General features: G+C 41.6%; 1 protein-coding gene across 3 annotated transcripts in view; it reads left to right on the top strand.

Moving 5' to 3' along the window:
- Positions 1-25,953, top strand: part of sugct (succinyl-CoA:glutarate-CoA transferase) — a 101,844-nt gene that overhangs the window by 31,516 nt on the left and 44,375 nt on the right. For all 3 annotated transcript variants that reach the window (XM_004080827.3, XM_020712467.2, XM_020712469.2), the window contains exons 9-12: positions 3,132-3,227; positions 8,184-8,255; positions 12,316-12,413; positions 12,601-12,703. In XM_004080827.3, coding sequence (XP_004080875.1) covers positions 3,132-3,227; positions 8,184-8,255; positions 12,316-12,413; positions 12,601-12,703 — 369 coding nt within the window. The remainder of the gene's footprint in view (positions 1-3,131; positions 3,228-8,183; positions 8,256-12,315; positions 12,414-12,600; positions 12,704-25,953) is intronic.

Below are 25,953 nucleotides of genomic sequence, written 5' to 3'. Positions count from 1 at the left end.
CAGTTCTTTGTAGTGAGTATGAATTTTCAACCATACCACAACTGTCAAACATACATCATGGGGTCATAGCTCTACATATCAAGTTACCAAACATCCATTCATCAAAGTGGACGTGCATTCCAAGGGTTTTCTGCATGCAATGCTGCCAAGATGGCAGAGAAAGAGTACAATTTAGAGATTAACTTTGAATCAAATCAGCTACTGTTGCACACCTTTCCCTCTTTCATTATACATTTTTCAGGAACTTTGCTCTGTTCATACTATTGTATCAACAAACAAATCACTGACTAAATATTTTGTCTTAAAAGTGAATTCCTTGGCAGGTTCAGCTACCAGACAGTCTGGTGTCATTGTTAAAACTTATTTACAGCTGCCCTTAAGCGTTAAAATGAGCTGTCTGCGGGCAAAAAATGGGCAAACCTGTACGAGGCACACAGGTGACCCACACGAAATATCAATAATTATAATAATAAACTCTATTTATAAAGCACTCAAATTGCCCATACAGACCCGCAGTGCTGTACAATGAACATGTAAATAATCAGACCCAAATAGATTAAAAGTGTACAAAGAAATTGTACATTGTTAAAACAAAATATATCACAAAAATTAAATAAAAGAGAATAAATTGAAATGTGGTGGGATAAAAGAAAAACAAGGAAACTTTTTACTGTGTATTAAAAGCCAAATTTATAAAGTGGGTTTTAAGGAAGGACTTTAAACGGGCAGTGATGGAGCTTCTCTGACATAAATTGGAAGAGTTTTGGAGCTTTGCTGCAAATTACGGTCCCCTCGTATAGGGAATTACAGTAATCCAGCCTGTTGTTAATGAAGGCGCGGATCACTGTTTCAAACAACGGAAAGTACAGGATAGGTTTGACGTTTGCTGGCTGCCTTAGGTTTACAACCCAGTTCATTTGTTTGTCTAGTCTCAGCTCAGAGTCTACCTTCACTCTTAAATTTGTTGCATGAGGCGTCAAATATTCATTTAAAGAACCAAGGTTAGCAGTGAGGGACCCAGACATGTCGCCAAAAACTATTACCTCTGTTTTGCTGTCATTGAGACTTAAAAAATATTGATTCATCCAGGACTCTAGACGGGTTATTCTTTTTAAGAGGCACATACAGCTGCACACAGTCATCTGCACCACCTATGCCAAGGGGGCAGAAGAGGATGCATGGTCTCCAACACTCACACAGACGGTTTGATCACTCCAGTAAGATTTCAACCACGCCAATGCCAGTTCTTTTACTCCGACCCACTGCTCCAGGCGAGAAATTAAAATTCACGATCAACAGAGTCAAAGGCGGCTGACAGGTCTAAAAGCCCTAGAACCACACAATCACCAGAATGTGTAGCTAAAACCTTTTAAAAGAACTTACTCTGTACTATGCAAAGCCTTGAACCCAGACCTCAAGGATAGTGTTCTTCCAAAAAAAGCCATTAGCTATTCTTTCAAGTACTTTAGAGATAAAAGTTAGTTTAGAGATTGGCCTAAAATTTGCTGAAATTGTAGGATCCAATGCAGTATTTTTGAGTAAAGGAGATACTACAGCTTGTTTAAAAGATTGTTGATTAAGCCCATAGAGTGAAAATATTCATGCACAATTTTTTTTGTAGGTTTTGCTGGTAAAATCCTTCTCATGGTTGGCTGTTCTGCTCTGATTGGTGGTCTGCCACATTGGATCGGGCTTGAAGCTGGTACCAGCAGAGGCTCTTTGGTTGGTTCCACATGTGGAGTCTTCACAGCCGGCTGCTGGGGTGCACTGGTTCCTGTTGTGGCTTCTCTACTGTAAACACAGAATAACGTTGGCTTCTAAACAGAGCGATGATGGACAGCACCACCCATCTGAATGTGGGGCTGCCCGCTCTATCATGCCAGAACTATAACACCCCCAACCCCTTTCTAATCACTCTGCACTTCCTCTTCACTGCCACAGCTGAAGAAAAATGGGCACGAGGAACATTTAGTCCTTCAAGTCACACTTTCTCTGAAAGGTTTTCACAGTTAAACCGGTTTGAAGTTAAACTACTTCAGAGGGTTTTTGAAGCTGCATCAGAAAATAATAACTGGGTAAATGTAAATATAAAACCTCCATTTTGTTGTCTTTCTACATATCATAATTTTCATAAAGATTCAACATGCTACAGCCCCAATTTAGCAAAAAAATAAAGTTTCATTGCAACAAATGAGAATCAGATCAGAATCATGTATTGTCGTTACAATTCTAAATTGTAACGAGATTTGTGCAGCTCAAAAACAAGCAGAGGCCATCAATTGTTCCAAAATTACAGGTCGTCACAGTGTGCAAATATTCAGTTGTGCAAAGATGCAATTAAAATGCAGGTCATAACATAAAAATAAAAGTCAGAAGTAATGTATAAAAATAAAGAGAATAAAGAGGAGTAACAAGCCAATTTCCGACAAGGGTACAGAGTCCGTGTCAATAAGTGTGGTGTCCTTATACTAACAAATGTAATTGTTTCTCTTAATCCCTGGTATATTATTTTAATCCCTCAACTTGTTATGATTTAGTATTTTAGGTTTTAAAATATTGTTTAAATGTGTAAGTGTGTTTCAATGTATGTTTAACCAACTGTGGCTGCCTCTTGGCCAGGACTCCCTTGGAAAAAGAGGTTTGCAATCTCAATGGGATCATTCTGGTTAAATAAAGGTCAATAAATAAATAATGGGTGTTGTTTAAGGTGACTGCTTGTGGGAAAAAGCTTTTCCTCAGTCTGGTAGTTTTTGTCCTGATGAACCGGTAGCATCTGCCGGAGGGCAGTAAGTTGAACAGGGGGTGGGCTGGGTGGGTGCAGTCTTTTGTGATGCTGGTCACTCTGCTGAGGCAGCATGACCAGTAGGTGTCTGTGAGGGAGGGAAGGGGGTGGCCAATGGTTCCCTGTGCTGACCTCGCAGCCCTCCAGTTTGTATTTCAGTCCACAACCCTGATTTAAAAAAAAGACACTTCCTGTGAAAACACTTGTTGAAGACTGTTTTTATACAAATTAGTTTGGCTCACTTTTCTTGGAGATCCAACTTTTGATGAATGTAAGTGTTACAGAGTCATATAACGGCAGCAGCAGGGATGCAGCATGATGACTGTCTGTCCTCTCCACTGTCTGCCAGGTGTCCTGCCTCAGCCACATTGCTTCAAACTATCTGAATGCAGGAAAGGAGGCGAAGCGCTGGGGGACGGCCCATGAGAGCATCGTCCCATACCAGGTAACTCTTCCTAAACCTGCCCTTCCTGCTCTATAACGTTCAAATGGAGGTGGAAACAACATAAAATGATGTGCAAACTTTAAAACAACTAGGCATAATGATTGAAGTGGTTTTCTGTGTAAACCCGTTAACCATGAGGTCAGTAGATCTTTTGATCTTCTCAGTTTTTTTGTATTTTTTTGTTTTTTCATATAATATAAGACAACAAAGTGGCTGAATATGTTGATAGATGGATAAAACATCCCTTTTGTTGGGGAGCTTTAAATATGAAAGAATATGTAAAGGCTGATATGTCTTTTTCCTGGAAGATCGTGCCTACCTCCTTCCAGGAAAACTACAGACACAGATTGTTTCCATGGAAACAGGTCAGCTACGATTCATAGTGCATGCACAGACAAACCATTCACATACACTAGAATTAACATCATCAAGGTTCTATATATGCAGCCCCAGGCCTAAGGTCAGGCTTTGGTTCTGTTACAGCCAAAGCTCTGTGTTTCTCTGTGACACCTGTAGGTCTGACTAGATTTGATACATTTTTAATCTTTTTCTCAGTTTTATTAAAGTGACTTGGACAGTTTCAGAGCTCAGTAAGCATATGCGCTGGTGATCCTGTTAGGGCATCGATGTCGCAGCCAGATGAGTAGCTCTGGAGATGTTCACTAGAAACAATGGCAGAGGCATGAAAGGATGCAGCAATGCCGAGCTTTGATGGTGTTGGAGATTAATGGATCCAGATATCACCGTAAACATAGGTAAAAGTACAACCAGCTGTAAGCTGGTTGTACTTTACTACCGCAAATCTGGTTTTAAAATATAATTAACATGTCTCAACAAATGTTTTTATCTCTCATCCATGCAAACAAGCCTGCTTCATCTCACGGTCTGAGTGTGTGTGTGTGTGTGTGTGTGTGGGGGGGTTCTGAATGCAGCTGCTGCCTCTGATGTAGACGTGCACATTAAATCCTGCACATGCTCAAGGGTGTGCACGTTTGTTTTTTCACACGCATCAGGATGTGAGCATTTATTCATTCACCCATACAAGGTGCAGCTTTAATCAAACCCATGCATGAGTTAATGCAAGGTTTTTCTTCACATGCACGCTAATGTGCACGTTTAGTATATCAAACACACCAAGAGATTCCGGTTTATTCACACACAGAAAAAGTGGACATTTATTTATTCACACACAAAAGAAGGTTCCCCTAAATGTATTTTTACATGAGTAGGTGCACTTTTTTCTTTTTTCCCGCGCATGAGGAAATGTAGGTTTTTTTCTTCCCATGCATGAGAGCATGCAATTTTTTTTCCCCACACCCACAGAAACGTTAACTTTTAGTTATTCACAAAAAAGTTGAATTTTATTTTTTCACGCACACAGGGTGGCGGTGCACATTTTGAAACGCAGACACGGGGATGTGCACATTTATTTATTCACACGCAAATTAACATTTATGTAGAAACACAAGGACGTGTGCTTTTTTTAATGCACATGCACAAGGATGTCCAAGTGTATTTTGTCACACAAATTACACATGAGGGCACGCACATTTGTTTTTGTCACACGCATGAGAACATGCATGTTTTTTTCTTCACACGCACTAGAGTGTGCACATATGTTTATTCACAAATGGATTCACTTTATTTATTCACTCACACGAGGATATTCACTTTTATTTATTCACATGCAATAAAAAATGCGTGCCTTCATTTATTTAACAACGTGCATGTTTATTTAGTTGCAAACACAAAGATGAGCATTTCCAGGCATTGACATAAAAAAAGATGTGCACTAATATTTGGCTTGCACAACAATTCAGCCCTCCACAGATCTCCAGTCCAAACAGCAGAATCTGTGGTTTTATTTGAGTTTTTTTCTGAGAAGAGTTTCAGCTTTTCAAGTGTCTTCATCTCCTGTAGTTGACATTTCCAGGAATAACAGAGGCGACAGGGCAGGCGAGAGAGGAGGTTGTGTGAATCAAAACTTTTGGTTGAGGGTGGGGGGGGATCCACAGATGTCAAATAGTTTAGCCTGAAGCGTAATAGCTTGGTTTCCGAGGCTGAGGGTCAACCAACGGCCAGCAGAGGGCAGACTCCTCCTCCATGAACTGACCACGTCACCTGGCCTCTCCAAGGACTGGCTGTGGTTTAACTCCCCCTTTATGGACTCCATTACCCACAATCCCCTTAGGACAGAGGAAAGCCAGGTTGTATTGGGAGCCTTGTGACCAGAGGGAGAGTGCGTGCTGGCTGAGATGTTTCCACCACTTTCATGTGGTGAGGAGGTTTTATCACAGCAATCATGAGAGAGGGAAAGAACTAAGGAGGGGAGGAAGAAACATGACTGGAGGGATGGAAAGAAGGAAAATAAAAACACAAGAGGAGGGAAAAGAGTGATTCTCTGGCCTTTTCAGCAAGGTTTCTCTGGACGACTTTAGGTTATTAAACTGAAAGCCATCATCTCGCCCCCCACCAATCCCCTTAGCCTCCCATTTAATTAGAGTAAATTTCATTTCTACCTGCTGGGAGATGTGGAACTAATGAAAACGACTCTGATCCCCACGGTCAACACTTTCAAGAGTCAGATTTCCATCTAAATGTGCTGCAGATGTTCTTCCAGCAGAGGCGTGTTGATAGTTTGATGGAGATGAGGCAGGTGATCTCCAGGCAAGACTGAATAAAAAGCTCAGAGGGGTACACAGCCCTCACAGTCTTCTGGAGGGTCCTCTGGTGTTTGCAGGTGCTTACCCATACTTTCAGTTTGTCATCTGATTCTTTGGGTTCGATCATTGTGACGATGACCATTTTATGGTGAAAACTCCCAGAGATTGAAGATAAAGTAGAGTTCCAGCTTCATACTGTAGTTTTGTCCAAAATAAATCCCAATCCAGACCTCCACTGGTTCCCATGACTGTCTTCTGTAAAGGTTGGTAAAATAAGGACACAAAGTTGTGGTTTGTGTGACGCGCAGTCCTTCTATGAATCAAATGACTGCATGACATCTGGTTGGATGGTTGGACAATAGTTTTAAACACGTGTTCACTGGTAACCATACTAAGTAATTTATTAAACTTTTTAGAGTATAAAACACTCTCATGTTTTTTTTGTTTATAATGAAAGTGTGAAGTTTAATATAGATGGTTACCTACCATCACTGTTGTAATGAACCAGGCACATTGATACCATAATTACTGTACTTTTTCATGCAATTACCTGCCAACATTACAAACATCATCTCTTAGGGAATACATTCTGATTTCAGTGGCTCTGTCACATACAGTGTCTGGTCTGTTCACACTCGTCTAAAGTTAAGGCCCCATTAGTTGTCACACACCTGGATGTGTGACATTTGTTCTCTGCATTTGACCCATCCCCAGTTGGAGTGGCAAACTGCAGACACGGCCATGTTGGAAAACCATTTTGCAGTTTAACCCCAATCCAACCCTTTAATGCTGAATATCATGCAGGGAGGCATTGGGTCTAATTTTTAAAGTCTTTGGTATGACTCAATCATGGATTTGAACTCTCAACCTTAGGGTGAACACTCTACCACAAGGCCACTGAGTTGGTCATCTGACCCACTTAGCATCACAGCTGTTTGACATGAAATGCTTCTGTGTCACATAAAGTACACTAAAACAGATTTAGCTTTATGTAAATAACCCATCTTAATCAAGCAAGAGTTCAGAGTTCAGTATCTTTCCTAAAAACTAAACACCTTTGTGCAATAGAAATATTTTTCCTTTGAAATCTATGCAGCCAGGTCAACGCTGGCAACTGTAAACCACTCCATTTCCCGATCTGCATGAATCCGTAATGATGCTCTCTCTGAAAAAATGTTTTGTGCGGCAGAAGATGCTGTGTTGTTGTATTAACATGAACCGATTTGTTCCTACATCCCTCACTGATGCTGAATGTAATCGTTTCCTGGTTTGGAAGGTACATGGTCTAAAAAAAAGAAATCTAAGACAACAAATCCTGGATGATCCTTGTGATCTTCTATCTGTGCTGACCTCCCATTCTCTTACAATTGTTCCAGCAGCTGATTTATTCACACCAAGCTGCTTACCTATTGCAGATATAGAGTTTCCCAGCTTGATGCAGGTCTGCAATTTTGTTTCTGGTGTCCTTTGACAACTCTTTTGAAGTGTGGCTGTTTTGGAGTGTCCATGTATGTGGCCAAATACCTATTTACTGATAAATTTACTAATAATTTAATTAAAAATCAGACGAAAATATTATTTTTTGTATTATTTTCCTCCATTCTGACTCTCATAGTTGAAGTGTAGCTGTGATGTTCGTTACAGGCCTCTCTCATCTTTTCAAGTGGGAGAACTGGCACAATTAGTGGTTTACTAAACACTTTTTTTGCTAAACTGTATTCTGTTGTGTTTATTGCTGCTCCTCCATCTTGTTGATGTTAAGTCGGTCCATTATTCAATGGCTTTATATTCCCACTCAGATCATCTTTTGATGTATTTTAAAAGCGTTCCCAGTGTTCCCAGTTGTGGGAGGGACTCTTGGCACAGAGTTGAACTTGGATGATGTGTCAGAAATAGTTTCAAGAACTTCTTGTTTTTATTTATTTGTTTTTATTTTATCGGGCAATTATTTATTTTTATTGGTTAGCGCTCTTGCCTCACAGCAAGAAGGCCCCCGGTTCAAGTCCCGGCTGGGGGACCTGAAAAACATAAATGGGGACCAGATCAGATGTGGCCGAGGGGCCAGGCCAAACGCATGAAGTTTCAAGAACTTCCTGTGTGTAAATTTAAGAAAGAAGTATTCTGTTGTTTCAATGCTGTATGTGATAAGCCTTCTGCTTAATATAAATTTGCCTTTACAGGTAGTTGTTGTTGTTCTCCAGGTGGTGGTTTGTGTGGTCATCTTCCAGTTGGCTCTGTCTGGATTTGATCACTGGGTTTCATGTTTGCTGTTTCCATTTGGTTTGGGTTTCAGGGCTTCAGGACCAAAGACGGACACATTGTTGTAGCTGCAGGAAACGACAAGCAGTTTGTCCAAGTCTGTCAGGTAAGTTCTGATCCAGAAATCCTTTGTTTGCTCCGTCTGAAAGTCCTCACATCCATATACACTATATAACCAAAAGTATGTATTCACCTGCCTTGACTCACTTACAAACTGAAGTGCCGTCCCATTCCTAACCCATAGAGTTCAGTATGATGTGGGTCCACCTCCTGCAGCTATTATAGCTTCAACTCTTCTAGTAAAGCTGTCCACAAGGTTGAGGAGTGTGACCATTCTCCCAGAAGCACATTGGTGAGGTCACACACTGATATGTTGGTGCAGAAGGTCTGGCTCTCAGTCTCCACTCTAACTCATCCCAAAGGTGTTCTATTGGGTTCAGGTCAGGACTTTGTGCAGGTCAGTCCAGTTCATCCACACCAGACTCTGTCATCCATGTCTACATGGATTTTGCTATGTGCACTGGTGCACAGGCATGTTAGAAGAAGAAGGGGCCCGCTCCAAACAGTTCTCACAAGGTTGGGAGCATGGAATTGTCCAAAATGTTTAGGCCATGGAAACCCATTCCAAGAAGCTCTCTGCGTACTGTACTTGGGCTAATCTGACGGTCACATGAGGTCTGGAGCTCTGCAGCAGTTGACTGTGCAGAAAGTCGGTGGCCTCTTTGCACTATGCGCTTCAGCATCCGCTGACCCCTCTCCATCAGTTTACATGGCCTACCACTTGGTGGCTGACTTGCTGTTGTCCCCAAAGTGAGGGCCTTAGGCAAGGCCCTTAACGCTACTGCCTCCCGAGTGCGGTTACGCTGCAGCTCACCGCTCCCCCAGGGGATGGGTCAAATGCGGAGAAGAATTTCCCAATTGTGGGATCAATAAAGTTTCTAAAAAAAAAAAAAAAATTCTTCCATTTTGTTCTGATAGATCTGACAGTTGACTGTGGAATATTTAGGATCGGGGAAATTTCACCTCTGGATTTGTTGCACAGGTGTCATCCTATGACAGTTTCATGCTGGAATTCACTGAGTTCCTGATCGCGGCCCATTCTTTCATAAATGTTTGTAAAAACAGTCTGCCTGCCTGAGTGCTGATTTTAGTGCTTTTGGCCAGGCCAGGTGATTGTGACACCTGATTCTGATCATTTGGATAGATGAGCCGATACTTTTGGTAATATAGTGCATATGACTGAGAAAGGAGACTTTAACTTCCTCCTCATACTTCAATTCCATAAACTTGACGTATCTACAAGAGAGGTTTTTTTTATTAAAATTGTAGCCAAAAAAACATAAATTGGCAAAAAATTAAAGTGAATCATAATTACATGAGCATTGGTCTATGAACACTTCAATCACAGTAGTAGGTTTAAAGGTTGTCATCTGGACTTGGTTTTTAAGTAAAAGACGTTTCATCTCTTTTTCAAAAGGCTTTGTCAATGTCAGAATTGAATATGAGCATAAATAAATAAATAGGTTTAATTATTAGTCCTGTATAAAGTACAGATGTAAAAAGCGCCATTGTCATTGCTTTTCTTTAGAAGTAAAGATAAGATAAGATAAGATATTCCTTTATTTGTTCCATGATGGGGAAATTTCCTTGTTGCAGCAGCAGTACAGGAACAGAAAGCAATATGTAAAGAAAAAAAATAAAAACTATGGAGTCAATATACACACATATGTACACAATATACACATACATTTCCAAAAACAATTGCACAGGACGACCATATATTGGTTATTGCACAGGGTAAAAGAAATAAAAGAAATATGACAGAGCCGATGATGTTGGTTAACGTGGTTCACTGGGAGCAGCTAAGGTTGTACAGTCTAACGGCAGCAGGTAGAAACGACCTGCGGTGTCGCTCCTTCAGTCTGACGCTGAAGGAACTGCACAGTGAGGACACAGACTCACACATGGGGTGGGCTTCATTCTCCATCATGGATGATAGCTTAGCTACCATCCTCCTCTCTCCCACCTCCTGAATTGAGTCCAAAGGCAGCCCCAGAACAGAGCTGGCCTTCTTCACCAGCTTCTCCAGCCCCTTCCTGTCTGCTGCCGAGATGCCGCTGCACCAGGAGACAGCTCCATAAAAGATGGCTGATGCCACCACAGAGTCATAAAAAGTCTTTAGGAGTGATCCCTGCACTCCAAAAGACCTCAGTCTCCTCAACAGATAAAGCCTGCTCTGTCCTTTTTTGTACAGTGCTTCTGTATTACGTGACCAGTCCAGTTTATTGTTGAGGTGAACACCCAAGTACTTGTACGAATTTACTCTCTCAATGTCCCTTCCTTGGATGTTCACCGGTGCTAATGTAGAGTGAGTGTGCCTGCGAAAATCTACCACCAGCTCCTTGGTTTTCCCTGCATTAATCTGGAGGTAGTTCCGCTGGCACCAGTCCACAAAGTTCTGAATCAGTTCTCTATACTCTCTGTCATTGTCATCCATGATTAGTCCGACAACGGCAGAGTCATCCGAGAACTTCTGCAGGTGACAAGATGCTGAGCTGAACATGAAGTCTGCGGTATAGACAGTGATTGACCCTGAAGACCAATTATACTGACCAAAAATATAAACGCAACACTTTTGTTATTGCTCCCATTTTTTATGGTATGAACTCAAAGATGTGAAACATTTTCCACATACACAAAATAACCAGTTCTCTGAAATATTGTTCACAAATCTGTCTAAATCTGTGATAGTGAGCACTTCTCCTTTGCCAAGACAATCCATCCCACCTCGCAGGTGCGCCATATTAAGATGCTGATTACACAGCATGATTATTGCACAGGTGTGCCTTAGACTGGCCACAAGGAAAGGCCACTCTGAAATCTTCAGTTTTGTTTTATTGAGGGGGTCAGGGGACTCAGACAACCAGTCAGTATCTGGTGTGACCACCATTTGCCTCATGAAGTGCGACACATCTCCTTGGCATAGAGTTAATCAGGTTGTCTATTGTGGCCTGTGGAATGTTGGTCCACTCTTCTTCAATGGCTGTGCGAAGTTGCTGGATATTGGCAGGAACTGGAACACGCTGTCGTATACGCCGATCCAGAGCATCCCAAACATGCTCAATGGGTGACATGTCCGGTGAGTACGGTATGCTGGCCATGCAAGAACTGGGATGTTTTCAGCTTCCAAGAATTGTGTACAGATTCTTGCAACATGGGGCCGTGCATTATCATGCTGCAACATGAGGTGATGTTGTTGGATGTACGGCACAACAATGGGCCCCAGGATCTCGTCACGGTATCTCTGTGCATTCAAAATGCCATCAATGAAATGCACCTGTGTTCGTCGCCCATAACATATGCCTGCCCGTACCATAACCCCACCACCACCATGGGCTACTCGATCCACAACATTGACATCAGAAAACCGCTCACCCACACGACGCCACACACGCTGTCTGCCATCTGCCCTGAACAGTGTAAACCGGGATTCATCGGTGAAGAGAACACCTCTCCAACGTGCCAGACACCATCGCATGTGAGCATTTGCCCACTCAAATCGGTTACGACGACGAACTGGAGTGAGGTCGAGACCTGGATGAGGGCGACGAGCATGCAGATGTGCTTCCCTGAGACGGTTTCTGACAGTTTGTGCAGAAATTCTGTGGTTATGCAAACCAACTGTTTCAGCAGCTGTCCGAGTGGCTGGTCTCAGATGATCTTGGAGGTGGACATGCTGGATGTGGAGGTCTTGGACTGGTGTGGTTACACGTGGTCTGTGGTTGTGAGGCCGGTTGGATGTGCTGCCAAATTCTCGGAAACACCTTTGGAGACGGCTTATGGAGGAGAAAGATTTCAGAGTGGCCTTTCCCTGTGGCCAGTCTAAGGCACACCTGTGCAATAATCATGCTGTGTAATCAGCATCTTGATATGGCACACCTGTGAGGTGGGATGGATTGTTTGCTCACTATCACAGATTTAGACAGATTTGTGAACAATATTTCAGAGAACTGGTTATTTTGTGTATGTGGAAAATGTTTCACATCTTTGAGTTCATACCATAAAAAATGGGAGCAATAACAAAAGTGTTGCGTTTATATTTTTGGTCAGTGTACTTTGATCCATGCCTTCCTTTAATAATGACTACAAACTGTTCTTTTTTTGAGGTTCTGGAGCTGATAGAGCTTACCCAGGATCCAAACTACAAAAGCAACAAGCTGAGAGTCAAGAACCGCAAAAAACTTTTACAGACACTGTCACAGAGGTACACACTCACACAAAATCATTCACACACACGTAGAAATATTCTGATAAACACACAAACATGCACTGTGCCATAGAGATACATGTATTACAAAATGACACAAGGGGTCACATTCACTATCAGACACACACATACACAATGTCACAGATGTACTTACACATACAAATCAAATCTTTTCTGCTTTTAGATTCCAGCAGGAGAAGACAGCTGATTGGCTGAGGCGGTTTGAGGGTTCTAGTGTTCCTGTTGGACCAATCAACAGCATTCGAGAGGTCTTTTCAGAGCCACAGGTGAGTTTTTCTGCTCTGTCTTGTTTCTTTACATGAACAGTGTCAGGTTTAATAAAATCAGTTAACGGTTGGACTTTAGTTCTGTTGTGCTGTGACAATTTCCGGTGCCCAACCCTATCTCGTGCGTCAGTATTTATGTGTTATTCCTGTCAGTGGTTCAGTAGATTACTTTGACAAATCCAGAGTCTCACATCAATCTGGGTTGCTTGCAAACAAACGGCAGGTTTGCAGTCTGTTTCTCAGATTTTCGGATGTTTTGTGTTGTTGTGGTCGTATGGTCAAACCAGAACTTAATCTAAGACTCAGTTTCTATCATTTTAGATTTGTAGCGTAGTTGTTTTGGCCTGGTATGTTTATCCTTATGTTGGTATCTGTGTTGTGAAGGCCCCCCTTGTTTGTGAGTGAGCATGGTGTCCCAGAAACGAACCCTACCTGGAGTCCTCACTGTAGTATCGTGCAGTACTTCAGTGAACTATCACTCACCAGTGTTGGGTAGATTATTAATAAACAGAACTGATTAATTTATTTCAAAACTGTAGTGAAATTATTTACTTATTACCTATTTGAAAAAGTAATTCACTGCTTGTTACTTTACCTTTTTTTTCCTCTTGTATACAAATTCTTATGAGAAAAACATTACAAACTAGATCCTCTTGTCTTTCATTTAAATTTATTTTTAAAGCACTACCTTGTGCAAAGTATGAACCTGGTTCAAGACATAACCTCGTTTCAAAAGAATTTAGACAAAAGTGTGAAAATTGATACAAAATAAGTTACAACAGATGTGGTTTACACCACTACTTAAAGTGACGTGAAAAAAATGGTTAAGCCTTTATTATGAAATTAAGCTACTCTTTTGAAAAGACAGAGAACTGTTTTATGCCTCCATGTTTTTTTTCTCTGACTTTAGGTTTTCCATTACAATGAGTTGCACCTTTCTCTCTCTCCCTACCTCTGCCTTTTGTGCAAAACTCTGCACTGCTGTGAGTCTACTACCCCCCCCCCCCCATCTACAGAGCCCATTGAGTGCTAACTCATATTGATCAGAGAGGAAGTAACGAGGGTTTCTGTAGTCCAGCATTTAATGACCAAAATTTGAACTGTAATTCGTTGTGTTCCTCCGTTGCTGACAAAAGTAATTAAATTACAGTAATTCGTTACTTTGTAATCTGTTACCCCCAACACTGTCAGTCACCTTTGGAGATATTCAAATTGGAGGGTGGTTGGGATTTGAACTATTGTCCCTTTCGATGGAGGTCCGAGTCGCTAACATCCACTGCCTGGTAACGCATTAAACCAACATCACTTCTGCTAACTCTTAAACTCTACAGCTTGCAAAAGTGAAGACGTTCTGGTCGGCTCATCTGAGAAACTGAGAAAGTTACAAAGACTGATCTGAGGAGAACTGTTCATGTTATTTTGCTGCTTTGCACGGACACTGCCCATCAAACCGGGGCACTTCTGCAAGCTCATTTCAGAAATGAGCAGCTCAGCTGTCCTTCAACACAGATCTCCTTTGGGTTGGTTTATTAGTGGACTAATAAAGGGATGAGGAGCAGATCCTGACAGCTGAAAAGCACTGAGGAATCTTTTGTTGGCTCAAATGACTTCAGTCATTTCTGAATTAATTCCATTTAATGCAGTGAGAGTGGCTCAACACATGAGCAGAGTTATAGTACTTTGTTATAGCCAGCGTTGGACGTGTTGTGCAGGTCTGGACTCAGCATCTACAATGGTGTGGAATGGGTCTGGGTCAGTTTAAAGAGGCTCTGGCCCATCTTCAGTGTCCTCTCTGAAAGAAAAACAAACACTTTGATTAGCAGGGAGTTGTCCTCACATGTGGGTGCAGAGGTGACCTCTCCCCGTCGAGCTCATTTGTTTTCATCAGCAGCTTCTGTTTTAGATGAGCGCTTAAGCAGAACCGGAGTCCGGATCAGTTATCCTGCAGTCCAAAAGGTTGCGCTGCCACCTTCATTAGCACGAGAAGTATTTATGAAAGAAATAGTTTGTGGACAGCAATCAGGATCTTCTGATCGTGAGGACATGTGCACATACAAAGATAAACTTCCTGTTCTTTCCTTCCTTTGAATGTGTGTTTGGAGGAGGACAGCTCTCGGCACCACCTGCCGCGCTCCGTCATGTCAAACTATGACTCAGAGTGTGTGTGTGTTTTTGTCAGACCAGCCCATCTGCCTCTTTGAGCGGATGCTGAAACTTCAATTCAACTAACTTTTGAATGCTTAAACTCTGTGGAAGATGCTGGTGCTCCTTCACCTGTACGTTTGTCACATGACGTGAAGCCCAAAACCTTGCAGTGCATCAAGCCCAGTAGATCACAGGCGCATCACAAACATTTGAATGCAAGTTGTGGTGTTCCTTTGGTGCTTTCAATCGTTCAAACTGAAGAATCTGATCATAGACATGAATCAGAGGACTGACTTCTGTGGTCACATGACCTGTTGATTTGTTTTGGGCTCATTTATAGCCTAAAAATAGGCAAAGACAACTGTTTTCTCTGCAGCACAAGACACTTCACACATTTCACTTGTTTAAGTTTTATTAAGAACATAACCATTTTCCTCCACAGAATACAGCCTGCAGTCAAGCTGAGATTGACTTCCTTATTTGCTGAGCTTTTTCAGATGATGGTAGAAGTTTCCTCATCAGTCAAAACCACTCGTAGAAGCAGAACTTTTCGAATCAGCACTCACTCCAGGAGTACGAGGATGGTTCCTCCACTCCTGATGGAAGCCTGTGATGTGATATTCCTTATATACTTCCCACTGCGATCACTTTTTTAAACCATTTTCAAAGTGGTCCCAGTGGTTTTTAATTATGATTTTGCCATTTTTGGTCAAAATAAAAAAAACCTGTGTTGTTTTCTTTAACATAGTTTTTGCAGAGCGGCAGTAATTCATTAGTGGTTCACTAGAAATTCACCTCTGAGTTGTGGGTGGGACTGTTGGTGGGGAGTGGGCCTGCTCACTCTTCCAATCATTCCTTTAGTTACACTCTCGGTCACTAGCTTACAGCCCTCATAACTCAAAGCTAACAGTAGTGGTACAGAAAAAATGGCGAGGAATATTGAAGCTATCCAGCCGTAAAGTTTTGGGCCGGAAACCAGCTCAGACGAGGAAAACAAAGACTTACATGGATCTATTTGTCTACAAGTGGATGCATTCTTTCAATCTGAATAAATACATTTTCAGAAATTCATTTTAATCTTATTTTTCTTCACTTGTGTTCTCCATCATGAGAAAAATGCTACAAGAACATGTTAAAAACACCAAAAACACTTTGTATTTGAGCAGCTAGTTGTAGTTGTAGCACAGACACACTGGCAGGTTGAAGTACTATACAAGAGAAAAAAAATATCCAAGAAACAATTTTTTTACAACCATTCATTGAGAAAATATATACAATTTAGTCTTCGGAAAGTTAAAAAAATACATGCCATATGCATTACTTTGTATTTCGACCACTACAGCCAACATTTTAGTCCCAACACAGAAAAACCTATTAACGTTTATATTTAGGACAAGTTATAAAAAAACCCCATTTAAAATTAGGATTTGTATTTATCAAATGAGCTAATTTCATAAATGATGCTGCTGCAGGTCTTAATCATTTTGGTTATCTAGGTTACTGTCGTTACCATACCAACAGTTTTTTATTGATAAATCCTCTGGTTTGTATGTTCACGTGGACATCTTTGCCCCTCCGATAAGCCATCATTTCTGCTCCTTCAGGGTTTTCCAGCTTTTTTTCCCCTGAAGTAAAGCTCTTTCTCAGGAAGTCTGCGGCTGTTCTTGACAGTTCATGTGCGCTACTTCACATCACAGCGCCTGGACTCCGCAGCAGATCTCATTTACGGCTGCAGCACCGTCCTCTGAAAGCCAAGTGCTGACAGCAGTACTCCGGATTTATTTTAGCCCATAATTGCATCTCTCTGCAGTAAATGTTTCCCACATGATGTCTGCAATTAACAACAAGAGCAGCAAATCCCTCTTTGAGCTCAACTTCAGGCTGCTGCTGCTGAAACTGTGATTCAGCTCGGCTGATTGAGTTTCCTCTCTCTGCAGAGTGGTGTTTACACTCTGCATGCTGGGACATAAGACAGCCTCCGTGTTTAACGCTGCATGTGTTCGTTAGCATACGTTCGAAGGCAGTAAACACGTCACCTCTCAAGTTTCACAGGCAGCACTTCTGTCCAGCTTTCATTTGTTTCCACAGACTTTAAAGTTTCCTCACAGATTCAGGTCCTACCTTCAGCATCTGCAGATGCCCCATCCTCTGAGGTGCCATGGTTGGATGAACAGATTAAAGAAAAACTAGCAGGTGGAACGTACTTAACTTTGATTGAGAGCAGAAACGCAATCTTACGACCCCTTACGACTCCTCCCCCACACATATTAATGAACACAACACTGTTGTTTTCTCTTTGCCTCAGAAGTTTTGTTTTATATTGAAGGATGAACATTTTTAAAAAATTAGGTAAAGTTACTCACAAAACAGATTACTGTTTTCTCTGCACAATAGGGCGCACTAGATTATTAGCCCACCATCAATTCATTTTTGAAATCATGTCATATATAAGGTGCAACAGGCGAGACTAAATAGTCAGAGATGAGAGATAAGTCGGTCAGTCAGACTTTATTAACTGTGTTCACAGTAACTTCGGAAGTTGTGGAACAGTCTACACGTTAGCTATGTTAGCAAACTCACAATACCTGTAACTCTCATAGATGTGGGTAACACCTGTGATGCCTTACAGTGTAGAAAATACGGTAAATGATGGAAAACAATCATGACTCACCCCTCTTGAAACATTGTTACAGCATCAGTAGGGACCACAAGCCACAATGTTCTAAGCTCCAGAGACAAAGGTGGGTGACCACAAACGATAGAGCTTCCAAATCTGAACTTAGAAATAAGTAAAGTAGCTTAATCGACCTAAAATTAAGTTATTCATATTTTACGTCTCAATGATGACCTTTGTTTTGCGGATAGAATACAATGGGAAATATAGATATTCACAGGTCATATCAAGGATTTTTTTTTGTCTTTTTACATACCATATCTTCCCTCTCTGTGCTTTATTAACCATCAATTTTTCACATTTGACAGTTTTTAAAAATTTTTACAAGATCTTTTAATTTATGTTATTATATGCTTCATGTCTGCAGAGTGCAGTTTACTATTTGGTAGTAAGGGCTTGAACCTGTGAACACTCCTTACCATGCACATTAATATAATCGGTCATGACAAATGCAGCGCATTTCATCAAGTTTGCTCAATGTTAAGGAGGCGGTTTTTAGAACCTTATTTATCTTGTACCTTTCATAAAGCTGTGAAATCAATCCAAAGTCATGTCAAAGCTGCCATTGGTTCACAAATGTCTGCTAAGTCCATTATGCCTGGTTTCGAATCAAAATCAAAGTATAAGCTATTCTGTAAAGCACAGCGACATATTTGTTAACACTGTAAAATTTCCAGTGCGGAAACCAAGTTATTCAATGGCGATGTAAATATGTGCAAACTGTATGTGCAGTGACACCCTTTGCGGTACCTACCAGCAGAGTAAGGTTGTGGAGTTTGTAGTCGTAAGGGAAGGAAAATGTACCATTTCATCACAGGACTGAAAACGGCTGAGTCAACGTGAAACCTGACAAAACATGTAATATGTACATGTACATGTAATCTATGAACAGTGGCATTCCACTCTACTGTTCTCATTTGACACCCTTTGGAAGGGTAGAGTGGAAGGCCATTACAAAGGAAAGGTTAAAAAAAGTATTTCATTTTCCTTCATAATTTGTGTCTGACTTTATACTTTGTAATTTTTATAGAGAGATTTTACTACAACCCACTTTGTATAAAGATCTGTCGCTGTTAGAATGAACCGGCTGCTCCACGCGAGCGAACCGTGTCTGAGCAGAGTAGCCAGACTCGAAGCTTCGTGTTTGCAGCAAAAACAAAACAAAAGGTTTTTTTTCAGGCAAGGGGAAGGTGCTTTGTTATGGTGTGCACTCCAGAGGAGGCTTCGGACCACAGTCCATCCGGCTGCTCTGCAGGCCGGACTAAGGAGTACCGCGTCTCCCGGGAGATTGGTATCCCCAATCCAAGCAGAGAAGCAGCTTTGGGACAGTGTGTGCGCTAGCGGAGGCGGATTTTGAATGATCAGTCCTGAGAAACCATACAAACAATCCTGTGAATTTGTGTTACCAGTCGGGTCAGACTAAATAAAGGTTGATGTTATTCCAGTTTATGTTCATCCACGGCTAAATCATGTTGTTACCATGGCTACATGTTGTTAGCAGGTATTAGCTTATTACCCTTCTTCCGGATCCGTTCTAACAAAGATAAGATATAAAGCCAGTGCTTTATCTTTGGCATGGGGCCTCTGCCTGTGACTCCAATTTAACCAGTTAATCTATTTCTACATTCATCAAATGCAAACAATAGTAACCATCGTTTTCTGTGACAATACCAGTAAAGGCATATCTTGGACCTGTTTTCCAAGTTTAAGAGGAAGTTTATTGGTCTGACTTGAACCACTTTCAAGACGTCTTTGTCATCTTCTAGAATTTCGTTTAAATGCTGTAATTCAACATTTAAACTATTACACACTGTAATAGTGTTGAAAACATGTCTGTGTTGGTCTAAAAGCCTTTGAGCGGTACTTGTTCACTGCTGTAAAATGACTTTGTTGTGGTTTTATTCTCATTTTACATTCCTCCCATTACTTCAGACACGCCTCTTTTAGGGACAGAGTTCTTATTACCTTGCTGTTTTTCTAACTAAAACTGTCTGGTGATGTTAGCATCTGAATGGTTTCAGTACGTCTTCATAAAGCTGATCTTGAAGCTCCACCAAAACTTGCAGAATACTGACTTAAAGGTGTAAATTAGCAGTAGGTGCAACAGACTGGTGATCTGTTCTGGATGTGGGTTGCTGTCGTCACTTGACACAACTGGGAGTTGCCGGTTTGTGGCAGTTGCACAGCTCTGCAGCTAACCAGGATGGGTGGAAGTCATTGCTGCAAGTCTGAAATCTGAAAATCATTTGGAAAAAAGCTCTTCCTTTCCCCTTCCTCCTTGCTCAGGATCTCCCATCCCTTTATTCTTTGGTTCTCTGAGGTGTTGCTGCTATTTTCTGGTCTCCTGAGGCTAGACCAGCATTCGCAGAGCTGGCTGAGCCAATGTTTCTCCTCCTGTTGTCTAAAGAAGATGTAGGTAATAATAATGATAATAATGGATTAGATATATCTGCACTTTTTCTTGTTGCTCAAAGCGCTTATAATGTGTCCATTAATCATTGCCTCCTCATTTATACTTGGTAGGTAGGTTGAATAATCTCACATGGGGTCATTAAGGGTCAGCATGTTAAAATGCTGCAGACGCATTAGCAGCTGTTCCAGTGGAGTACAATCACTCATCTGAGTATCAACTGCAAGAACTTTTATCCAAAAGTTTTCAACGCCTCTTTTCTTCCATTTAGGGAGAAAGCAGAGTAGAAATGATGACTTTTTATAATCATGATCTTGCTGCGTCCATAGCTCTATAGATTTGGACCTTTTATTAACTAAATGTTGGATTTTTGGCTCTGAATTGCATAACATGAAATCCCCTTACTCCTTTCACTCTGTTGAAGCTGTCATTAAACACATTTATTTTCAAAGTGGATTTGTCGAGCAGAATTAAATAGGCAGTGTATTCCAGAAAACTTCATACGTGAATGCAGCAGACCTCACACGGTGGGATCCATCAGACTGAAATGATTGATCTGTGGTTTGTTCTCTGGTTCAAAGTGATTCATGAACTTCTCTTGGAATCACAATTAGAATGAGCCTTCCTTAACAAGAAGGAGATGCTGAAGGAAAATGATGCATTAAGTCCTCCATGCCTGAAACCTGTCCTGATCTTGCAACACAGTCATTTTAATCAGCCTTTATCTTATTTTTTGAGGTGTTTTTGTGACTTCATTTTAATGAATGAGTCCTCTTTAATAATAATTAATAATAATAAATTAATTCATTATAATAATTATTTATACTTTTATTTGTCCCACAATGGGGAAATTGTTCTCTGCATTTTGACCCATCCCCTGCAAACCAGCCGTGCCCGGGAGACGACAGCTGGCTGGGGAGAGCGGGGATCTAACCACCAACCGTTCGGTTACTGGACGACCTGCTCTACCGGCTGAGCCACTTGCCGCCATCATCCACATTTGACCCATGCCTTGGGGGGAGTGGTGAGCTGCAGGCTAGCTGCGTTCGGGGGGCAACAGCTGGCTGGGAAGAGCGGGGATCGATCCGCCAACCCTTCGGTTGTTGGACGACCTGCTGTACCGCCTGAGCTAAACTGCCTAAAAACTGCCAAATTGACTACCTCTTTGCTGCCTCACTCCTCTATGGAGTTCAGCAGTAGCCGACGGTGTTTGTACAACCTCAAACCTTATGTCTGTGTATCACACCACCTGGAAAATGTCCAGTTCCTGCATAAAGCATACAGCTAAAGATGGCTTTAATATCCTGATGACTGGAGCTGCTCCTGATTGGTCCCAGCTGAGAGCTCCCAGCCTCTGATGTGGAGGCAAACACTCAACATCAGTGATTCTGCTCAGGCTGAAAATGGAGAATGACTTGCATGCAGCACTAGAGGCTGGGATTCAAACCCTCAAACACGGTGTTGCATTGTTCAGAGGGTAAACCAGTCTTTAGTCACTGCGGTTGTAAACTTTTCTGTTGATCCAGTTCTAACAGTTTTTCTGCAACGCTCAGGGGAACTGAACTTTATCGACTCTGTCATATCAGAAAGCTCACATCCATCATGGCTTGCTAATGGGTCTTCCACAGTTTTATGTTTGGTCATCTGCGGAAGCAGCAGTACAACAGCATCAAAGCTGAGGAAGGTGGTTTGGTCTTGTGCAGAAGAATTCTGCATCAGGCTTTCAACACCAGATCAGAACTTTATTTAGTTTTAAATGTCACGATTTAATGTCACATCAGGGGTTAATAGAACGGTAGTATGAGTAAGAAAGCCCTTAAAATCTTGATGAAAGGATAATGGCTGATCGAAGTAGGCTTGGAAAAATTGCTTTTGTAGGACATTTTAAAGAGTTTATTTGACTTTAAATGTGGTCGTAGAATAGATTCAATAAGGTGTCATCTGCATAAAAATTGAATTTTTCATTTGGTTCCAGACTACTTTGTTAACCAGTAAGCTGCCCATTTTTTTTCTTTCCATAATTCAGTTGACTAAAGTTAAATTCAACAAATCCCATTCTTTATTTAAAAAAAAAAATGCTATTTAATGTATAACCAGATGTGAAGGTCTTTTATAAAGTTTCTAGCTTTAAACAGAAAAATGAAGGACTCGTCTAGTTGTGTTTTGGATGCAGTTTTTTATTATTGTTATTTTCTACCAGCTTCTTTTGGTGATTTGGAGTCAGAACCCAGGTCAGAGAGTGCTGAGTCATCACAGAGCATAATCTATTTGATTCTAGTTAGTCGCTCAAAGCAAAGTAATTCTGTGTCAATCTACGTATCAGTCTGCTACGAAAGCTGGATTTTAGTCAGACTGACATGCTCAGATTAGATTTAAAAACACTTAAAACAACCTATTATGTGGCCGGACATCAAATGTTAAACCAGCCAGCACAGTCTGCTGTCATGGTTTCTTTTGTGGTTTTTTTGGAGGATAAACCCCCGCCAGCTGCGACCGTTTTCTGCTTTAACTGCTGAGTAACAAGAGTTTGCTTCTATTTGACTTTTTCATCTGCCATTTGGAACTAAACTTTAGCCTTTCTTTGATCTTCGGCTGTCTTTGTTTGCTCAGAAGTTCTGAAAATAACCTTTATTGCTGTCTGGAAAGTGTTGAGTAGAGCCGGCACATTAGAGGCGTTGCTTTCCAGCCGGCCCAGGACCTCACACCATCTATTGGGAAGCATAGTAATCTTTGTAAACAGAGAGGGATGGATGATGGTCTGAGGACAGATACAGAGATTCATCCATCACCTCTGGACACCTGGCCTCTCCTTTATGCTGTCAGCTGTGGGACATAAAGGTTATAAAGAGATAATGTGCAGATTTGTTTCATATTTATCAAGCGTGACGGTATTTCTGCCTCAGAGATGGATGGATCTTACTGCAGAATGGATCTCCTGGTCTGGAGTCATTCTTTACAATCCTGGAGGCCTGCTGTTTCGATTGTGATTGAAGCTTCCCTGCAGAACCACAACCCTGAGAATCATCTGTCTGTTCAGAAGATGAACAACTGCTAAAACTACAAGTTTAAACCTCTGAAGATTCAAATTATTAAGAAATACTTCTGAACATATGACCCAACTCTCACTGCAAAGATAAGCAGAATAAAGAGGATGAGTCAATCAATCCCTCATTTTAGCAGTTGGCAGTAGCATGGAGTGTAACCTTTGAAAACCTCTAAGGGTTTGGTCTTTTAAATCGACTGGCTCTAAAAAGTGATGGATGATCAGTGGTTTATATAAGGGAATCAAACAATCCTGGGAGCATCTGGAGTCTTTCTCATTACTTGTGGGCCGTTGTTGGAGGTTAGTTGCAGGATAGACTGGATTTAAAGTCGTGCTAACAGACCTGATGCTGCCTCTGGGTCACGCAGGCCGAAAGGCGTCTGTTCCCAGATAACCTGGATCAACTGCAGCCTGACAGCTGACTGCTGCTCCAGGGAAATAAGTTTCTGCTCTGGATGAGTGGTGAGCTGATGGAGGTGAAGCTTTGGGGGGATCGATGACTGATTTTTATTTAAAATGTTGTTTTCACCATTTGAAAAAAGAAAAGAGAAGGATTTCAATTAGATAGCTGACACTGAATGGCCTGAGCTCTGGATCTTTGCCAGTTTTCATAGAAACTAGTTGTTGAAGTGATTCTGCAACAGAAAACAGACCAAGAAGGAAGAAATGATAAGTACAAACATGACATAAAAGGAAAATGAGATACAGTTTGGTAAATGTCTCGTCTGTGGAGTATCAGTAATTCTCCAAAAAACGTTCTTCTTCTGGGACACATCATCACCAAAAGCCACTTCTACTTCTGTGTCCTGTCTGTTATAATCCTTTTCACTGAGCTGAAGGGATGATGACCACGGCAGAGCTGGATCTAAGATCTCGGCGTAGACCCAGGACATGCAGGAGAGACCGTAGTCTCTTCTGCATGTCCTGTGAACGCCTCGGGGTACCGCCAGAGGAGCTGGAGGAAGTGAACGGGGAGAGGGAAGTCAGGGCATCTTTGCTGACATCTCTGCTGACCCGGTTCTGGATGAGAAGAAGAAGATGAGTGGATTTAAGAAACAGTTTGTTTCATAACAGAACAGCTGATTGAACTTTCAGACGCTTCATTTGATATAGATGGAGAAAAGCAGGTCAAGGGTGAAGAATGACGAGGCTGGCAAAAAGAAAGAGAAAGTTCAGACCATGACATGGCAATTAGGGAGGAATATTTGGACCATCCTAGTCAGGAACATCGTAAACATTATTGCAGAAGAATCTGGAAGTCTTTAGTAGATATCTCAACACCTTCTCAGATGTTCAGTTTAGTTCTTCAGCTGGTTTAAGTCTCATTTCAGGTTGGTTTATCTTTATAAATCACTAACCTCCCTGAAGGTTTCATGATTTACCGCTAAAAAGTATTCCAAACCACGAAAACAGTGAATCACGGGCGTCAGATGAACATTGTGTCAGCAGAAAGCTTGCTCCTCTGAGTGTTTTTTTGGCAGAGCAGCAACTTTGCAAGCAACGACGAAGAAGCCCAGCCACAACTTCCTGCTCCAGTTCATGTCCTAGAGGGAAGATTTGTCATTTCAGAATGAAACCACAGGTAGAGCCAGTCCACAAGAAGCTGTTTGACCCAAACGTGGAAGAAATTTACGGCTCCACTTGAAAGTCCTTTGTCATGAATAATTTGAACTTCCGGAGTTTCCACCTGTGTTCTGTCTGGATTTGACATGATGTGGAAGGAAGAATCACAATGGTCTTCACCACTGTACAGTGGCTGTGTGGAAACTCCAACATCAAAGAGCACATTACATTTCCTGAAAAAAGTTTCCCATCTTGATGAACATTCATATTTTTAAAATGTATTTAAACCCTTGTGATAACTTCAGGAACATTCTACCTAAACTCCCTCTTGCAGGTCTACCACTCCTCCCTCCTGAACAATAGCTGGTGGTCCTGCAGCAGTAGATCTCAGAGCAGCTCCTCAGCTCTGAGATCCATCATGAAGAAATATATTCTCCTTTAAAGAATATCTTTTCCAACACATTCTTTAGAGCATTTGAAGACCTACTCCGATGAGAATGGTGTTTTGGGTGTTTTTAACATGTTCTTGTAACTTGTTTCTGATGATGGAGGAAATATATAATGATAATTAAGATCAAAATTACATTTCTGATGATTTCTTTATTCAAATCATTGTGAATCAGAAACAGACGAAAAAAATGCAGTTTGAAAAAATGGTAAATGCCGTTTACTTATACAGCGCTTTTTTACCTTCTCAGAAGGACTAAAGCGCTTTACAGTCACAGTCCCATTCAACCATAAACACACACACACCGCCGAACAATGGCGCCATTCTTGCCCAAAGGCATGGCTGAGCAAGGCTGGAACTGAACCTGTGATCTTCTGAGCAGAGGTCGACCGCTCTACCTCTGCACCAGAGTATATTTGTGAAGAAGAAAATACGCTGGGTGGGCCACAAGTTCCCCGCTCCACCCAATCCTGATTTATCGGGTGGCCGTGGTGCAGCAGTAGGGCGGTCGACCCATGATCGAAAGATTGCAGGTTCGATTCCCGCCTTGCACGCCCATGTGTCAAAGTGTCCTTGGGCAAGACACTGAACCCCACCTTGCCTCTGGTGGGAGGTTGGCGCCAGTGTTTGGCAGCGGAGCGACCGCCAGTGTGTGAATGTGTGTGTGTGCATGGGTGAATGGGACGGTGACTGTAAAGCGCTTTGGGCCTTTGAAAGAGGGTAGAAAGCGCTATATAAGTATACGTCATTTACCATTTATCCACTTGCAGACAAACAGATCCATGTAGGTCTTTGTTTTCCTTGTCTGAGCTGGAGTCTGGATCTAAACTGTACGGCTGGATAGCTTCAATATTTCTCACCATCTTTGTTGCACTGCTAATGTTATGTTGGGGTTGTGAGGAGCTGCAGGAGAGTGTAAAATGATGGGTGATGGGGGGGGTGTTCTAAAAAATGATTTTTATTTTTT

This window comes from Oryzias latipes, chromosome 20, assembly GCF_002234675.1.
Source record: "Oryzias latipes chromosome 20, ASM223467v1".
Taxonomy (NCBI): Eukaryota; Metazoa; Chordata; class Actinopteri; order Beloniformes; family Adrianichthyidae; genus Oryzias; species Oryzias latipes.
Note: the sequence above shows the minus strand (reverse complement) of the source record. Positions and strands in the feature narration are given on the sequence as shown.